This window comes from Aythya fuligula, chromosome 15 (assembly GCF_009819795.1).
Source record: "Aythya fuligula isolate bAytFul2 chromosome 15, bAytFul2.pri, whole genome shotgun sequence".
In the NCBI taxonomy this organism is placed as follows: Eukaryota; Metazoa; Chordata; class Aves; order Anseriformes; family Anatidae; genus Aythya; species Aythya fuligula.
This window is the reverse complement of record NC_045573.1, coordinates 13,422,203-13,441,326: the sequence shown is the minus strand read 5'-3', so window position 1 is coordinate 13,441,326 and position 19,124 is coordinate 13,422,203. Positions and strand designations below refer to the sequence as shown.

General features: G+C 42.5%; 2 protein-coding genes across 3 annotated transcripts in view; both read right to left on the bottom strand.

The window, feature by feature from the left end:
• Positions 1-4,391: 4,391 nt before the first annotated feature.
• Positions 4,392-11,712, bottom strand: JPT2 (Jupiter microtubule associated homolog 2). The gene is made up of 5 exons (XM_032197793.1): positions 11,628-11,712; positions 7,951-8,099; positions 7,434-7,576; positions 5,481-5,526; positions 4,392-4,748 (listed from the first exon to the last, which is right to left on the bottom strand). The coding sequence occupies exons 1-5, from the start codon at positions 11,669-11,671 to the stop codon at positions 4,564-4,566; spliced, it is 567 nt and encodes a 188-aa protein (XP_032053684.1). The 5' UTR covers positions 11,672-11,712; the 3' UTR covers positions 4,392-4,563.
• A 5,413-nt stretch (positions 11,713-17,125) lies between these two features.
• The window catches only part of CRAMP1 (cramped chromatin regulator homolog 1), a 39,546-nt gene continuing 37,547 nt past the window's right edge, over positions 17,126-19,124 (bottom strand). For both annotated transcript variants that reach the window (XM_032197594.1, XM_032197595.1), the window contains exon 21: positions 17,126-18,224. In XM_032197594.1, coding sequence (XP_032053485.1) covers positions 18,060-18,224 — 165 coding nt within the window. In that variant the 3' untranslated portion in view covers positions 17,126-18,059. The remainder of the gene's footprint in view (positions 18,225-19,124) is intronic.

Sequence of the window (19,124 nt, the reverse complement as noted above, 5' to 3'; positions counted from 1 at the left end):
GTCTTTGTAGATACCATTTTACAAAGATCACTGGCAAATGCTCTTATAAACCCTTTCATGTAATCTTAAAAAAAAAAAAAAAAAAAAAAAAAAAAAAAGGGGGGGGGGGAGATTTTGTCTGTTGTACCATCTTTGCGTTGGGAGGCTTCTGTTAGAGCCTCTTACAGAGAAGAGTTGTTCCTAAAAGACTGTTCATGCCTGCCTGCTCACACTAATAAGACTTGAAGCTGACATAACTATCGTAAGGAGGTAGAGAACAAGACAGAGTACCTGCTCATCTCCATTAGAGTACATCAGCAGCTTCCTGTCACTCCTGTTTAACTGCTCTTTTCACTAATTACTCCACTGATGACTAGAAAGTCACCTTCACTTTGCCTGTTTTCCTGCTTCTTGTTTGCAGCTACTGTTGAGATGCCAGAGCTAATTTCCAAGACAGGAATTGCAACTTGAAAGAAAGGAAAGTCAGACTCAGTGTCCTATTGCTTCCTAATGTAGTACAGCACACTATCTTGCTTATGACCCTACTTCATTCCTCCAAGAAGAATAAACAAATAAATGCAAACCCCTAGCCTCAACATTCTAAACCTTCACTATTCCCTACGGGAAGTGATACAGAACTTCAGCAGAGCTTCAAGCAGAAGTTCAACAGGAGATAAATCAGAGGACTTGAGCGAAATGCTAGGTGGTCAGTTGATTCCCAAAGTATGAAGATCCAAGTGCCAATTAAGCGCAGTCCTCACTTTGACAGGCAAACCAACTCCTCTCCATCATGCAGTCACATGGACACCCACACACCAGGATGATATACAGCTAAACAACTATCGGCTGCTAGAATTTTTCAGTAATCCTGGAATTAGCAAGGAACATATCACAACAACAACTCATTTTTAGTGCATAAATAATTGAATCCATACAACACCACTTTACATGTGCTCTCACTAGACAAGCCCCAAGAATGTACTGTAGATATTCCAAATATGATTAATGTCTATAAATACTTCAAAAACAAAATAGCAGTAACACCACTTATTTAAAACACCGATAGAGAGGACAATCTTCCTTATCAAGAGCAAAAACTATGCTTTTGTTTATCAAAGGTTATACAGTGATGTAACAGGACACTATCAGACAATGCTTGCTTAAAACAGAGTGCATAGAATTCAGTCTTAACAGTGGAAAATATGCACTAATCTGGATTAATCATTTTCACAGGGGATTAGCAGGGATTACACAATGCAGCTGACTGTTCGTTAGAATATCATCTTGTACCGTACAGGCATGGTGATGTATTTAGGAACTAAGCAGCAATGCCTAGAATTGTTTTATCTACTTTGACACTACTTGTCAAAACACGCAAGTAATCCTTTAACCACTTCCCAAGCTTAGTAGAACAGATACCTTAATTTTTCTTCCAAAAATAAGCCAGTAACCTGGATAACATTCTACAGTGTTTAAACTTCAAATTCCAAATTAGGGTCAAAGCAATGACAATGTGTAGTTGCAAAGTGGAACTATAGAATTGTCTACAATACAAAGGCAATCCCTTGTTACCAATGCGGTAGGTATCAAGGATATTCACAGGTTCTCACACTCAGCAGATGTGCTTGTGCAAAAGCATTGTGCATGCTTGAGAGAGAAGTTCTTAACCACAAGCAGCAAAACTCTCAGTGCAGAATAGAATGACTAGAGGCAAATGGTAGGTGAGAGGCTCTGTAGGGTATCACAGTCTGTAACTTATGGCATAGACTCATCAGACTTAAAACGAGCTGGCTGAGAGGACAGAACGTCTAACTCACCAGGAACTGGAGGTATAGGTAGCTCCATTCCGTTGGCAGAGATAACATGGGATAAGAGAAGAGTTCTACTCTTTGGAACTGTAGAAGTGGGGATACAATTTCTCCACATGAAGAACATCCCTGCTTAAGGGGAGTTATGTTATCGTACAAAACATTTAAATATTGAGAACATGTGAATATTCAAGCCTATTCACAGTATTGTTGAAGAGCACAACAGCATTCCTGCATCACACAGAATGTGGAACGTTACCCACAGAAATGCAGTGATCTGAACAGCCCACCCTTGCTGCTGTCCCTTAACTCCCAAGATGTGCTTTCTCATAAGCAACCTCAGGTAGGATGTCACATCTCCAAAGATTACTCTCCACTACAAAATGCCTGGAAACATTTGTGTTATTTCTCCAGTTTCAGATAACAAAATTCAGTGTTACCTACACTGAACTAGACCACCCATTAATTTATTTAAAAGAGCAAACATCTAAAGCACACAGTGATGTAGCAAAATACAGAGGTTTATTGAGAAGTGCATGATTAATCATCTGATTTCCAGTCCCCTTCCGTGGCAGAGAAATGTTACCAAATTTACTTGATGAACTGAAAACAGTTTAAATTCCAAAGGAAAAATAAAAACAACACAAAAATGAACAAAATAAACACAGTTTAACCAATTTAAGGCCTTGTTGGAAGTTTGTTTAAAAGACAGGCACTGTAGCCAATGCACTAAAAGATGCCAAGCCTAAGCTCAGTATCCAAGACAGTATCAATTACACCAGACCTTTCAATGCAGAAAGCAACTTCTGGTTGACTTTTCTACCTGGTAACCTCTTAAAAGCCTGTAAAGTAGTACAATAAGATACTGAAGCAGAAGTATCAGACTCAACCAGAGGCAAGACAGCACAGACTCTATAAAAGCTGCTAGGAAATACACATTTAGAAGTAACACAAATTGAATACAGGGTTGAACTTTTTGAAGTTAGAATTCCTGCATTGTTCTCCTGGGGGGGCAAAATAACAGCGAGTCCCAAATTTATCTGAGAGGTACAAAGGCATTGTAATTCCTGCTTTCCATGATTATTTCTACCCTTAGCACTTCCCATACATTTCATTTTCACAATCTGAAAAGGCAACTAAGTCTTCAAGCAGTCATCCACCACTTCTGACGTATACAGAACAGTCTAATAAGCACCGTAATGACAGAGCTTTTAGCACCGGACCCAGAGACAGTCCCCTCTAAACAGCAGCAGTTTTCAGGGAACCTGGGCTAGTACAGCAGTGGATATACACAGATAAGGCCACTTGTTCTTTGGTGTACCTGAACAACTCCTGTTTTGAATGTCAGATTTAAAAATCGCTACTAAATTCACTGAGCCATCTAAGCAACTAATGTTAGCATTCAATTACCAGAACTCTGAACATAAAAGCTAATTCAGAGAATCAATGATGTGAGCTACCCTCCCCAACATATGCTTCTGCAAAAGAAAGAAAAGCACATCTTCCACGTATGATTTAAGATAGCCAGCATGATCAAAAGGTTTGTATTGCTAAAGTCTTTGTTTCTCCAACTATGATAGTCTACAGTATGTCTCAAAACAACTACAACTGTGGTGTGGGGAGAATCCAAGTAGCTTTTCCCCCTTACCAACAGAAATCTGTGTCAGTCAAAGGCAAATCTAAGGCTGACCAAAGACAAGAGAATTCACTAACAGAGTCAGCACAGACAAACAAAAAAAATGCACTGTGGTAAAGACAACAAAACAGTCCTGGTTTCCGCAGTGTACAAAGTAAAAAAAATGTTGCAGAAACTAAGGCATTTCTATACAGGTTGGGTTACCAAAGCTGGCTGGCTAGACATCTCAGTATGTTTTCTACATTCACTGCACATCTTAAGTCGTTTCTCCTCAAAGAACACCATGAGGAGATTGTTTGCACCAACGTCTTTTCCAGGAAGCGTGCAAGCACTCAACCGAGATGCTTTTAAAGTCTTCTAGAATCACCTACACAAACCAGCACATTGGACTGGTATTACCATTCATCAAGAGCTAGTCAGAGTAATCAGCAGATTACTGAAGGCAGCAGAAATGCCTGAATATTCTGAGGAGGGGAACACTAAGACACTTATTAACATTGATGATTTATGAGAGTATAAAAGACTTTCAGCATGATTTGTCTTTGTATCCACAAACGTGGTGTTCAGCAAGAAAGAAGAAAAAGAGAACCAAAGACTACAGACACTCAAGAACACAGTAGCACTAGTTGTTCCAGTTGAACGTATTTACATTAAAGTGACTGCAGGTCAACTCATACTGTGAATCTGTGTCCTGTTGCCTAGAGAAAAGCACAGCCTACCTGCTGTGCTTCAGAATATTCCAGATGTGACCTCTGGGTCCCTACCCATTCACACTGTTTTACACGTTGACTGTATGGAAAAGCCTGACTCCACAAGAATGTCCTGAGCCACTGGCAAGCTAAGAACCTAAGGGCCTGATGAAGTCACCACAAAGTAGCACTGCTCTTTCACAAAGTTACACTAATGTCCCCCTCTGCCACCCACCCAGGCAGGCAGTCCATACTCATGTCTTCTGCAGGGCCCCCTTACCCTCCCCAGCCCTCCCTCCCCAAATCATCAGGTTTCCTTTGCACACACTTTGGCATAACCCTCATCCATCTGCCTAAGAACCTATCCACAAACAATAGTCCATAAACTGACCTCACAACCACAGACAAGACTTTCTGTGCAGACTCCGTTAGTGAAAGCGAACAGATGACCCTAATAGAACGCAATGCTGGATTTTCCACCCGGGGGATTGAGAACTTTGTTGTGAGAGCGTGGCCTTGGCCCTAATCTGGGCTCATGATTGTCTATCTTGGGTTCCGGCTCCTTGCATCGCTCCTCTTTGCCCAGATCTTTTTTCTCACCACCATCTTCCAGCTGTGGTTTGTTGTTTTCTGCAGCTGAACAATAAGAAAAAAGGATTAGACCAACTAGCAGACTGTAGTGAACAAAACTTTTTTGCACGCATCATCTTGTCTAGGCTGCATTTTTTCCCCATGCCTCCCATCCACAGTACACTAAGGATGTAGTTTATACCTATTCATTCTTTCCTGAAAGAAACAGGTACTGAAGAAGAATTTCACTTTTATAACAACTCCTTTCTTGCTTCAGCAATCTTTCTAAGGCAGACACGTAGGCCTAGCAACGTACCTTTGGAATTACTTTGGCAGTGTCAGACAATTAAGAGATCCATCAATCAATCCTTTCATACTGCTTGAAAGCAGTGCTCCCACCATTCTTTAACAGTAATTAGCAGAGTAATAACACATTTTGTCAGGCAGCTACTTGTTACTTGCAACTAGAGAAGGCCAAGACTACACACCTGAAGGAAGCAATCTGACAGATACATATGGAATCTCTGTATATATAGAAAAACATTCTACCTACAGTATCAAGCAAAGTAGATATGCAAGCTATATACACATTATCAAGGCTTGTGCATGGGGTGCTCTCCTCAGTAAGAGAACAATTTCCATGAAGTTACGTGATTCAGTTTCTGACTAAGAGAAGGAAAACCTCTGTTATATAATGCTGAACTTCAGCTTTAGTCTTCTGTTTTTAAGAGGAAAGCATAAGAAACTGTTCCTTAGATCATGTCTTCTCAAAAACAGCAGAGAGTTTCTGTTGCTGACCTTCTGGCTTCTTCGGTGTTTCATCTTCTTTCAAGACAATGTGATCCTGCAATGAAACCAAAAAACTGTCTCAGTATATCACCATCCTCAAACAGTAACTCTGTCACAAGATCTTTTAGAAGTTTTTCCTTTGTTTCTTATCAAAGTTCATACATTTATTATGGTAAAAGCCAACAGCTACAGACACTCTTTTGCACTCCTCAGCCCTTCATCCCCTTTCACCACTTCATAATCCCAAAAGAGCTTCTAGAGTTTAGTTCTACTAGTGGACTCCTACATTACATTCAGGTGCACATCCCAGACAATTCATTGAAACAGATGAACACACTATGCTAATTCGTTAGATACTTCAAGCTTTGCCTGTGATAAGCAGTTCAGTCCAAAGGCACGGAATTACCATTCTTGACAAGTACATAATACCATCCAAGAGAAGTTAAGACAACTTAGAACAGCTAGCACACAAGCAGCCCTTCAGCACCCAAACTGACATTTGGCAATTACTGTTGTAGGTGAGTAGCAAGAGTGACCCAAACAGCGAGGTAATTCACAAAGCTTTTTAAATCACTTTCCCAATAATGTTAATTGTCAGAAATACAAAACAGTAATTCAGAAAAGCTTCCATGTTTTCCTCACCCACAAAATTCAACTTACTGTAATTGTTGCAAATATGCTACCCCCTTTCCATCCCTGTATCTCCCACAACTTCAATGCTCTAGTTAAATTCAGAGGAGTTTCCAGAGTTCTGTCCTCCCTTTAGTCAGGAAATCACAGGAATTAAAATTTTACATTAAAATAGAAAAAAAAGACTAGTCCCATAAAGGGGTACAGAGGAACAAAACACAGCCCTCTGCTACTCCAACAGTGCTACTCCCAACAAAACCTAGCTTCCACAGCCTTCCCTCCCCTCCCTTTTCTTATGACTCAACCCCTCCAAATAAACTTGGGAGCATGCATAAAGATCTAGGCAAAAGCCCACTACCCGCACCTTCAAATTTAGGAGGGAAAACCGAAAAAAAAAAACACTTAGATTTGTGCAATCTTTCCTTCTTAAGGTTCCAAGAAATTTGAGACTACTACTATTTCTTCAGCATAAAGAGTGTCAGCTACATTTCATAGGATGCTAGGTTTTCCTGGTACCTCGCATGTGAAAAACACTGCCAACATGGCAATTATTACTCTAACAGTAGCTACTTAGCATAAGGCAACAGTTGTAAATCCAAATACAGGGCTTTTGAACACACAAATCAACCCAATGTAACTGGGAACGTTCCCTCCTTTTTTTCCAAAGCCAGATTTGGTCACAACTTTCCAACTTGTACATATCCCAGCTTGAAGACCAACAAATGATACCCGATACAGTAAGATACACTTGTCTGGCACCACAAAATCCATCACATGCTAGACCTGAAACTCAAAGTTGATTATCAGTGTTGATCACTGAAGCTTAATCATCTCCTGCTGAAGTTCTTTCATGTTGAACGTCAATGCATATATTTAAGAGAGGTGAAGACAACAGCAAGGTCATGGGACAATTTTGACTGTAGTTCACTGGTGTACACTGGCTTTCCAGAGTGGGTGTCAACATCACCTCTGCCAAACTGCAGAATACAGGGAAATCTTCTACCCATTTTAAAATACCTCTTGGCTGTGTGCACAGAACTCTATCTGTACCTCACTTATAAGATGACCAAAGGATTCAAAAGCACTTAAAAAAAAAAATACACATCTGCAGTGTAATTAAAAGTTTTACCAGAAACTACAGGGCATAATGAGAGTTAATATACCAAAGTTGATAAACTATGAAGAGATTTCAGGAATAACTGCCTAATTTGAGATTACCCCATTCACAATTTAGGTTTGTCATTTAAAAAAAATGCAGGCATTGCTGTGTTGGTAACAAGACTAGAAGATGACTCACTGAGCTTCTCGACTCAGTGAAAAATGTACAAATACCTTAGGCTTGTTTGGGTGTGCTCGCACAACATTGGTAGATACTGGAGACCCAAAGATATCACTTGTCTTCCCACCAGGTGGATTCATACGCGGACGAGGCTGAGCAGTACCAGAATCCTCAAAAATACCACTTTCTTTTCCCCCTGAAAGGCAATTGTTACATTTTTTCCAGATGACTTAGACTTACCACATTATATCAAAAAAATTGCAAGAATTCAGAGACTTCTAGACCTCTGCTATCTAGAGATATCTTGCCTGAAGATAATGGTTGAAATCCCTTGTTACAAGAACTCAGAGAGTCTCAGATTCACAGCTGTACTCATTGCAGCTAACTGATGACAGAATTCTAGAACAGAAGCAGCAGCATCATTTCCTAGGCCCCAATTTTACTAAATGTATTCATTTTGTAAAGACACATAATATAAAAAGATAAATATTGTTGTACAATAGTAACGCGAAACCACTTCTGCTTTGCAATTCAGAGCCCAAACATGCTGCAAGAAGAGACTGCACTTACCTGGAGGGTTTGTTCTTTTGGGAAAATTCTGTGGTTCTTCTGATGCTCCAAAGATATTGGATGCCATCCGATGTGGCCTGCTGGAGGAAGAAACTTCTTCTGTACTCCCAAAGAGATTACTAGACCCTCCTCCAGGAGGCTTCAGTACCCTACATCACAGAACAAGAGAAGCAAGAGATGGAAGTGTGTTCAAAACGTACAACGTTCCACATATTTAATGCCCCCTTCGCATTTCCCCTTCTATGTTATGATTGACTATGCTGATTTGAACTTACTTCAGGTAGATCTGTTAAGTCTGTGAAGCATCTACTTTTGAGAAGATGCCCTAATAAAGTATTCTCAAAATATTACCAGCCTCCTAGTCAGCCAACTTGATTGTTATCTGCTATTATTTGGAATGGTCACAACAGTGCTACCAGAAGGAAGGTCTATGCTATCTGTGGTCTTCCAGACAACACAAAAATACTTATGTCTCTGGTATTTTAAAAATAACCACTGCAGTGTCAGTCTACGTTAAATTACATATATTGATTTTGCATCTGACATAAGTCAAACATATCAACTTTTAAATAAAATGAGGTATTTCCTAGCTACTAAATATTTGCTAGTTTCAGCCATCTGTTATCATACCAGATGCTGGAGAGTTTAGAATGGAAATCAAAGTGTGAGAAGCTGAATTTTCAGTTGCCAAGATGCACCACCATTAAGATTAGAGCTCCGTACCACAGGTATATCAAACAGATCCTATTAAAAAACGGAGATTACAACAGAATTAGACCAACTTCTTGAAAACCTACTAAAAGTCATGCTTGCCATCAAGTAATAAGTCTCCAGTCAATACCTATGCCTTGTTAATAGACTTAAGTCCTTTCCTAAAAAGGAAAGGAACCATTACCGGAGAGTAGTGTAAATAGAATTAATTGGAGAACTCACAGAAGAAGCATGGCAAAGCAATGAACGTGTAGGTATCAAAAACAACCTTCACAGTCACGGCTACCTGGTCAGTTACCCAAAATCTTAGCAGCTGAGCAATACAGTAGCTGAATTACACCTCTTCTAACCTGAAAACCTGATCTGGAACCTAAGCTCACCTTTCCTCTAATACAATGGGAACAATTATAAGTTATAATTGTAACTAAGTCTTGATTATACATGTTTTATTAAGCTTGCTAATTGAAAATAAATCCAAAACTAAGTGTTAGTCTTATGTTGTCCTCCTATTTTTGTCACACACAGCATACATCCTAAAAAACCCTACTCCTGCAACGAGCAAGCTGGAGGAATTGTTTGAGGTGCTCAGGAGGCCCTTTCAAGTCAGCACAAGCAGCATCCCTTTCTCCTAGCATCACCCAGAAAAAATGTTGGAACCCCACAGACATTAAGTGGATTTCCCTCCTCGATTTCTAAAGCTTCCAATTACTAGCGTCCTTCCAATTATTCCAGAACAAAATAAACATTCAAGCAACAGCAACACCGAGTCCACAGAACTCTAAATAATGCCAAGACATTCACAGGAACTGCCAAAAATAACCTAGAAGTATAGCAACAAACTCTTCCCACTTCTGGTTTCACAGATGTGACAGGGTTTTGCACTCCCTCACTTTAGCCAAAAACCAGGAGAACACAAAGTTGTTTTGTTTCTGCACAGACTCTAGGGCAGCGTTGGCCTCCTCATACTTCCAAGTTCCACTTGCTTCTAGATCCAAGTGAGACAGTCAGGTCCCACAGGAACACGTCCAGGTGGGTTTTGAATGTCTCCCAAAAAGGAGACCTCACAACCCCCTGGGCCTGCTCCAGTGCTCTGTCACCCTCACCGAGAAGTTTCTTCCCATATTTAAGCGGAACCTCCCACGTTCCAGCTTGCACCCATTGCCCTTTATCCTATCATTAGACGCCACCAAGACGAGCCTGGCTCCGTCCTCCTGACACTTGCCCTTTACATATTTATAAACATTAACGAGGTCTCCCCTCGGTCTCCTCTTCTCCAAGTTGAACAGACCCAGGGAGGTGCTCCACTCCCTTAATCATCCTCATGGCTCGGCGCTGGACTCTCTCAAGCAGACAAATTCAGCATACACTTTATAGTCATTTTAGCTTATATTTCTATACCAGTTTATACTGCAATACTTTTTGTGCCTCATAGCTAGAGAATTTGGATCTTTTCTCTTTCAGGGGTAGGGGAGCAGAGAGGAAGCTGTGGTGTTTTTTTTTTTTCTCTTTTAAACAGTAATAATAAAACTTATTCTGTGCAATTTAAATCTGCCCCTTCTCGCCCAGACCAGAACTCTGTCAATTTATCTCAAACAGCTAAATTAGGAACCTACCCTGTAAGTTTAGAAGCCTCTACAAATTGCTTTGTTCTCTCCTGGCAGGCTTGAAGAATTTTAATTAGGTTTTGTGGTCTTTTTTGCTACACTCAAACACCCCTGAATTTGAATTTTCTTCCCTAATTAAACCTCTCAGCCAACCTCTGGAAGGGGTGCCAAGACTCAACCATTACTGCAAGACACTGACTAAATAAATATTTTTATATAAAAGATAGATCTATAATTATATACAACTGAAAGCAGAACAATGAATTCCTGCCTTTCGGAGAGCTCTAGTGAAGGCAGAAGAGGACAGTTGCTTTGTGCATCAGAGACCCTCGCAGGGCTAACCAGCAGAAGGGCAATCAGAAAGCAGGCACCGAGGTTTGGAACACCAACAGAGCCCCAAAAGTTGCAGGCCAGCTTCTGCTTTTAGATCAGTACAAATTCCCTGCTGATTAAATACCTCCCTCATCTTATACGCAAGCAGCAAGCTTTGTTCAGTCAATCCTCCTACTGAGCTGAAAGCCCTGCAGTATTTTGCAATAGCACTGATGGGGAGGATGTGTGCTATATTGTTATATTTCCCAAGTGGCTACCAGTTAAGACAACATTTAATGTTTTCAGCTCCACAGAGTAGCTGTGAAACTGCTCGTACACTCAATAAATTGAGGGTACAGGAAAGCAAGGCATTTGTATAGCCTACATCAGCAAGATGGTGAGAGCAATCTGCCCTGCTTTGTCCTCAAAGCAACAACAATTAAACATGCAATTTGGTTTTATTTTGGAACAGCAAAACTTTTAAAGAACACAAAACTTCATCACGAAGGTTTAACAGCAACCAGACCATGCAGTCAGTTTCTCGCAGCAAACAGCAGCGGGCCGGCAGCGCTCGCTACATCACCGTGCACTGCCCTGGATGGCCGAAGACCACCACCACCTCTCCGTCTGAGGGCCGAGCAGAGCGTGCTTTGGGAAGAAAACATCCTATAAAGCCCTGCCACGGCTTAACAGCAGAACAAAGCCGAACCCAAAGCCCCCCCCCGGCTGCCGGACGCTTCCTTCCCCGGGCCGGCTTTAACCGCCCCAGCCCCGCGGCCCCGCCAGGGGAAGGGGATTTTTAAGCCGCTTCCGCGGGTCGGTGCCGGACCCGGTGAGAGGCGCCCCGGGCCCGCCCAGCTCCCTCCTCGCGGCCGGGGTCGGAGCCGGGCCCCGCCGCAGCCCGGCCGCCCCCCGTGAGGCGAGGCCCAGCGGGGCCCCCCCGCCCTCAGCGCCGCGCCTCAGGCCGCCCCCAGCCCCGAACAAAGCCCCGCCGGGGACAACCCCCCCGCCGCCCGGCCCCTGCCGGCTCCCCCCTCTCCGCCGCCCCACCTGGAGCTGGGCTTGGCAGCGTCGGCCTCCGGGCCCTGGAACATGGCAGCAGCCGGGCTCGCAGCGCTGCGCCGCGCCTCACCGGGGAGCAGGTAGAGCCGGCCGCCCCGCCCCCGCCCCCTCCCCGCCCTGCCATTGGTTGATGCGGCTGCCCATCACGCGGATCCGCCTATCGGACGCGGCTCGCCCCCTCGGGGTCCCGCCTGTCCGGTCAGCCTCGCGGCGGGAGGGAAGATTGAAAAGGACCCGCGCCGGCGCTCGTCCTGGTTTTGCTCCCATTGGAGGCGCTGCACGTCCGTCAAGGGGAAGCGGCAGAGGGATTGGCTGGGAGGAAGGAAGGGCGGGCAGAGCGGAGGGAGGAGGCTTAAAAGGGCGGAGGGCGGCGGCAGGCCCTGGGCGCGGCTGCTGCGCGTGGCGGTGCCGCGGGGTCCCCGTGCCCGGGGCGCGTGAGGGGGGAGCTGCTGGGGGGGGGGGGGGTCAGGTCCTCCCCACCGGGAATCAGGGAATGCCCCGAGCTGGAAGGGACCCACAGGGACCGAGTCCAGCTCCCGGACCCACACAGCTCTGCCCAAAATTCAGACCGTGGGACTGAGAGCACAGTCCCAACAGTGCCGTGACTGCATCCCTGGGGAGCTTGTTCCAGTGTGCACCCACCCGCTCAGTGAAGAACCTCTTCCTGATGTCCAGCCTAAACCTCCCCTGCCTCAGCTTGACACCATTCCCTTGGTCCTGTCACTGGTGATTAAGGAGAACAGATCAGTGCCTGGCGCTCCACTCCCCCTCATGAGGAAGGTGCAGGTCACCATGAGGTCCCCCCTCAGCCTCCTCCAGGCTGAACAGGCCCAGTGCCCTCAGTTGCTCCTCATCCATCTTCCTCTCTAGGCCCTTCACCATCTTCGTCGCCCTCCTCTGGACACTCTCCAACAGTTCGAAGTCCTTTTTGTACTGTGGTGCCCAGAACTGCACACAGCGCTCGAGGTGAGGCTGCACCAGCACAGAGCAGAGCGGGACAATCACCTCCCTGGACTGATCAGCAATTCCGTGCTTAATCAATGCATAATTACCTAAAGCTGCCCTCGGATGGTGCAGACCAAATGCTGAAACACACACAAAAGAGAATCAGATCAATTAGTAACACAATTCAGGTTGAAAGGAACCGCAGGAGGTCTCCAATCCAACCATCTTCTCCAAGCAGGCTGAGGGAGCTCTGCCATCAGGCCGTTTCCTCAGGGCTGTATTCACTTGTCTTGAAGAGCTCTGCAGACAGACACTGCACACACCTCTCTGGGCAGCCTGTTCCCCTGCCTGCCTGGCCTCAGGGTGGAAACTTCTTGCTGTAGAGATTATACAAACACAACGGCATAAAGTTTTTATTGCAGCTAAGCTCCTGCTTATCCTCAGTCATGACGATGTGCTGGGGCGTGTCTGTGTGGATAGGGGGAAATCAGGACGATATGCAGATCCTTTTGCTTTTTTTTCCGCTTGTTATTGGTAACCACTGTCAAACATAGGAGATTCAGGACAGAGAGCCCCCTGCTTTGACTCATTATGTTCACAGTTAGGGGATGCTATGGGGAACGGAAGCTGGAAGGCATAAAAAAGAACTACACAACCCAAAAATCAAAACATTCTCTCACCCTGGTGAAAATCATGACAATTTGGGGATGGGAGATGATGGAAATTATGGCATTGAGTTCACTGGAACCAGAATTTCACCTTGAAAAACTCAGCATTATGGACACACTTTTATCCCCAGGATTCTAATGGGGTCATTACTACGTACGTGGAAGTTAAATGGAAGATTTGATAGGATATGAACTGCAAATAACACACTGGACATGAGTTAGACCAAGTATTAGTATGTATTTATGCACAAGAATAAAAACAGCTTTACAAGTTGAATTGGAAATTTAAACAGAGGAAGTTTAACAGCTTTTGTATATTATATTAAATAACCAAAACACCTTTTTCCAAAATTGGTAAAGAATAAATAATATAATTTACAATATGGTACAAAAAATAATCAGTAAGGACAGGCATTCTGCTTTATACATACACTATATAGGTATATTTATAATCTATAAAACAAATTCACATCTCAAACAAGCCAGAAACCTTAGATGATATGGCTTAACTATTATTAAAAGAAACAGCATTAAATTTTGCTGCCAGAACCATAAGCTCTAAAGCAGTTATCATGTTTCAATAATTAATGATAACTTATTGCCGTAGTGCTTGCCAAGGTTTCACTTAGTTAACATTTACAAATTGCTGTCAAATTAAGAGATTCAAAGGTTTGAAAAGTTTTTTTCTTTCTTAAAAAAACAAACAAACAAAAACAACAACAACAAAAAAGTGCAGTACTTTTCTCATAAATTCATCCAAAGTCTGAGTGTAAAGAACAAAATGCAACTTAATTTCCACTCTGGGACCTGTGGAGTCAGTAAATTAGATGTTTTTATAAGTGTAGATTTCATCCAAGCTATTTAATTCAATTTAGAAACATAAAGAAGGGTGTCAAGGAAAGGCTTATCAATGCCATATTAAAAACAATCATCATTCCTATGCTTAATAGATTTAGTGATAAAGGATAAAATGAATTGTGTGGCTAATCAGGATGCAACCCCCAGAAGAAAACCCACTATTAATGTGCACACAGGTAGATCTAATTCTTAGGATGTAGTACTGCTTTTCACCCAGACTATTATGACAACAAATACTGAATTTTCTGCCACTCACCTTGCTGAACTACTCCGAACTTCCTTATTGTACATACAGCTGCTAAACCAACATGGGGCAAGCCATTCAGAAGTTTACAAATAAAACCAGTAGAAACTAAAGCCTTAGAGCAAATAATACTAGAACTGGAGGTTCTTAGTGTCCATTTGTCCTCTCCAACTGCCTTACAGTGTCTCAGGCAGCTATTAAGCTACCAAAGTTACACTTAACTTTAAAAAAAAAAAAAAAAAAAAAACTGCCCAAATTTCAGTGTAGCTTGCTTGAATGTTTGCTTAGGATAAGCTGACATTGTTACAAACATGAATCCTCTTACTTCTGCTGGGGAAGCTGAAAAAATTAAACTTGAAACAAATTTTGGGTTTTCCCAATATACGTGTGTGGGTGTATACGCATGCACAAACAGATGTACGTACACACATCCACACACCAATTTTTCCCTTAGCAGTCCTAGGCACAAATTAACAATAGGTATGTAAAGCACATCCACAGAGAATCCAGTACTGGTGGAGTTAGATGTGTGTTTAAGTGAGTTTTCATGTAGTAAGGGTAACAAATTCTGCATCAATTCAAAGTTATCACAACGATCTAAGTTATTTTCAAGTTTTTCCCTGATAAAACCTCCTTGTCCTGAAAATGCAGTTTGCAGAACATTACACTTCTGGAATCAGAAACCAAATATGGAAGGCAGGACTGTTTCGGAGCTTCAAGTCTCAAAAGACAGGACCACACTAAGAGAATTTGGTGCAAGAAAAGATGTCAAACTGTTTCATTATCAAAACTTTTAAGAGGCTGACGCTAAACACGTTTCTAATCACAGCGTTGATGCTGAACTGACTTCTGTCATTTCCACTTTATTACTTGGTGGTCCCAAGTCTACTTGCAATGGTTCAGCATATTAAAATTTTTTGATCTCGTGGCATCAGTAAGAACAGCCACCATGCTGACATTCATTCTGCATTATTATTATTCCCCTCTGGCCACTGAATGGGCTGAGAAGGGGCAACCTGACAGCTCCCTGTATCAGATGGCAGAAACTCTTCACATACCTTGATGAAATGCTCTGCCATACGGTGCAGCAACACCGGAACTTACTGTAGGCAATCTAAAAGTCAAAATTAGCGTGGAATCCACTTAACTGCTGTCATGGGTAGAAATATTTGTCAAGCAACCTAAATACATCAGAGACCATCAAGCTAGTCTTTCAGTATTTTAAAGTTTGAGTTCAGATTTTTTGTTTATAATACAGTACTTCATACTAGAATACATCACATCCTCCTGCATGTCCTGTAATCCATAGCCACAGCTACATGAGGAGTCCTCTACTTCTGTCCTGCAAGTCTGAAGGATTCGGAGGTACAGCATATAGGATAACCAGCATTACTTATGTAAGAAGCCAAAACTGATAGGAGACACTCTGGGAAAGACTGAATCAAAACATGTAAAACTGAGAACTTTTAGGGTGAGTGACTCTCAAGATTAATGGACATCCTCTCCACACCAAGGGTGAATGCTCAGAATCACATACTCCTCAGCATTCATTCTTCTGACATCATTCAACTTTTTATGTTCCAGGTTAACATGATTTCCTGATAACTGCATCACCAAACAACACTCTGTAAGGATAACGAAAGAGAAATAATGACCAAAGGACTTAACATCCCATGTGACATGGACAGAATAGAAAGTTAGCCCACAGGTACAAAACTCTGTTTTTCTAGTCATGACTGTCTTCTTGCTAGTACTAAAGGCTTGACTCCCAGTTGGGAACAGCTGTTCATACTAATGCTGTTTTACATAGGTCTGTGGTTCCTGTATCAGAGAATGTAGCAACCTTTTACGTGGGGTCCTGGAATGTCATACAAATCTCAGTACTTCTTGATTGACATTAGTGAAGTTGCTCTGGGCCACACAAAAGGTGCATCAGAAAACTTGTGACATTTTCTTTAAATGACAAGGAGCGTAAGGCAAACCATGTAGCAGTAAAACAAAATCTTCCTAAGCAGGGTAAAGTGACTGGGAAAACAGCAAATCCAATCAGTGCATCATGAGCAAGGTTACGAGCAGAAACTCCCAGTCAAATGCCTTGTAAAAGCATCTAAAGGCAGGCAGAATTCCATCCACCAAGTATAGTGCAAGTTGGGAAAATGAACCCCTGATAATAGAGATGGAGTTTTATTATTTATTAATAATATAAAGTTGAGGTTTATACAGGGCTATGCCCTTGGAGGATAAGTTCAGAGCAACTTAAAATAGCCAAGGGACATCCTCTCAATGGAGAAGCAGACAAGTGCTTAAAAAAAGGGGCACAGTAAAGGTATTCTCTCTCAGGACTGGTAGGAAAGGAAATAGGAAAAGTCTCCTGAGTTATAAAGGCAGAACTGAAGGAAAACCAGCTGTAATTTTAGATTCCTTTCAAACAACTGGAATCAGATCTGTGTCTTTCAGATACTAAAACACTACCATTAAATGCATAGGGATTTAGCAGAGGGGGATCCAGATCCATTAGTGCCTGGGAGTGACTATAGTGAAAAACGATGCCCTGAGGTACTACAGAGTACCTGGAATTCATAGAACAAGGAAGAAACAAGGACGGACCAAGGGGTTAAACGAGGACTTGACACCCCTCCTCTTCATGACACAAGACAGACAGACAGATTTCAACAACTTTAGCATTAAAATATTATTTGTATCTATAGATTACAATATTTTTTTCCTATTTCCTCTCCTGGGAAAATTCTCAGGTATTGTGTTTTGTTTTGTTTTTTTGAGAAAGATGGCAATATATACAGGTTTCCAGCACAGCCAAGACTACTAATGATAAAGCTTTCATAGTGATTCCAATAAGTTGTTTTGCAGTTTCTCCTGACTTGAAAAGCAACCGTTCTTCAGGGAAAGCAGGAGAGCACTCTCCCGCTCATGGAATGAACTGTGCAATGTGGTGAAGAATCTCAAAGGTGGAAAATACGAGTGCAGTCAGAAGGATGATTGTGACATTTGATGGGGTTTAAAAATAGAGGACACTCCCTAGGGATCCACACAATCTGGGAGTAGGGTGAAGCAGAGCTCTCCTACAAAACAAAAAAGCAGGTGTATGCCCCTGCTGGAACGGTCAAACAAACCATAGCCAAAGAAACAGAATGGTCTATAGAAATGAAGCATCACAGAGTTGCAGCGTCTTTGAAGAGAGTGCAACAAACTTCAGTTTGACTGATTTCATAAAAAGAGTGCCAACTAGGACATGTCAAGATGCAAAACAGTTTCCATACCTACCCGCACCCTTCATCCTCCACAACTTCAATGTGGATTCCAAATCATGGCATTTCGAGTACTATGCAAAAACAACTCATGTAGGGGAGCTTCTGGCAATACCTGCTTGAGCTTCTTGCCGAGGCCGTTCCAAAGTACAAGTTCAGGACTGTCCTGTAAGCTTGCCATCTTACATCACTGATGCAGGGGACGCACCATTCCTATAATAATACTCCATGTTTTGTTGTTCCCGGTATATTGCACATTCCAGGACCTGCAAGTACTTCTTCAGACCTTGAAGACAACGCTTCTCTTTTAGAAAGAAGTGCACAAGACAGGGACAACTGAGCCTCAGCTGCTTCTCTGCAATCGGCCCTTGCCATGAACCAGCACTGCAAGCTCCAAATTAAGCTAAACAGTCTACACCAGCCTGCTGGTATCAACCACTCACTGTGAGAGATCCCCAATGGGGGGCCCACCACCTCCTCCATCAAACAGAATTTCCCTGCGGGTTGGCTCAGGTATCGACAGTTCCTGGGCAAGGTCATTAAAACGAGATATGTAATCTATGCTGTTCTCATTCATCATGCAAGCCAGCTGGGAATCCACCACCTAGAAGAGAGATGACAGAAAAGAAGAGCTACACGTCAGTGGAAATTTCATAGAGGTGTTTGAGTTGTAAGGGGGGTTTTGTGATCATCTTGTCCAACCCTCCGGCTCATCAAGGTCAACAAGAATAGGTTGCCTTGTTGTCCAGTTGGTTTCTGAGCATCTCCACAGATGGAGACTCCACAACCTCTCTGGGCAACCTGTTCCAGTGTTTAATCACCCACACAATAAAAAAATTCCTAGAATAGAATAGAATAAATAGAATTTCATGTGTTTCAATTTTTGCCTGCCACCTCTCGTCCTTCATTCCCAGCCTCCTCATATGAAGGGAGCACTTTATCTCACTTGATCTGAGTAAGAGAATAGCTCTTACCTGTGGCTAAATGGAAGCCTCTCAAAAAAATACATAAATAAATAAATAAATAAATGAAACAATCTGAATGGACCTTACCTTAACATCCTTAATTCAGCATTAAAGTACACTAGTTGTTATGCAAAAACTTTATAGACATTGCATTCTACGCAATACCTGCATTTGTAAATAAAGCTTGACTCTGCAGGACATTTAATAAAATGCCTTTCAAATTTCTCCCATCATTAAAGCTATTTTAAAAGGATACTCTAAATACACCTAACGCAAACCCACATCTGCCACAACAACAACAAAACACTACATCTGCTCTGGTGTGCTTAAAATTGCAGCTGAACCCATTTTTCCCTGAAGGCAGTTTGTTAGATCAGGGGCTGCAGGGTCACTTCAAGCCCACACAGACAGATCATCACACATGCCCTGCATGAACACACACACAAACGTGTGCATGCCACTCAACAGCTTCTCGCAAGGTAGCAGAATGTCTGAATTTATACCAAGAAAACACACCAGCTTCCTCGGGCTTTATCTCC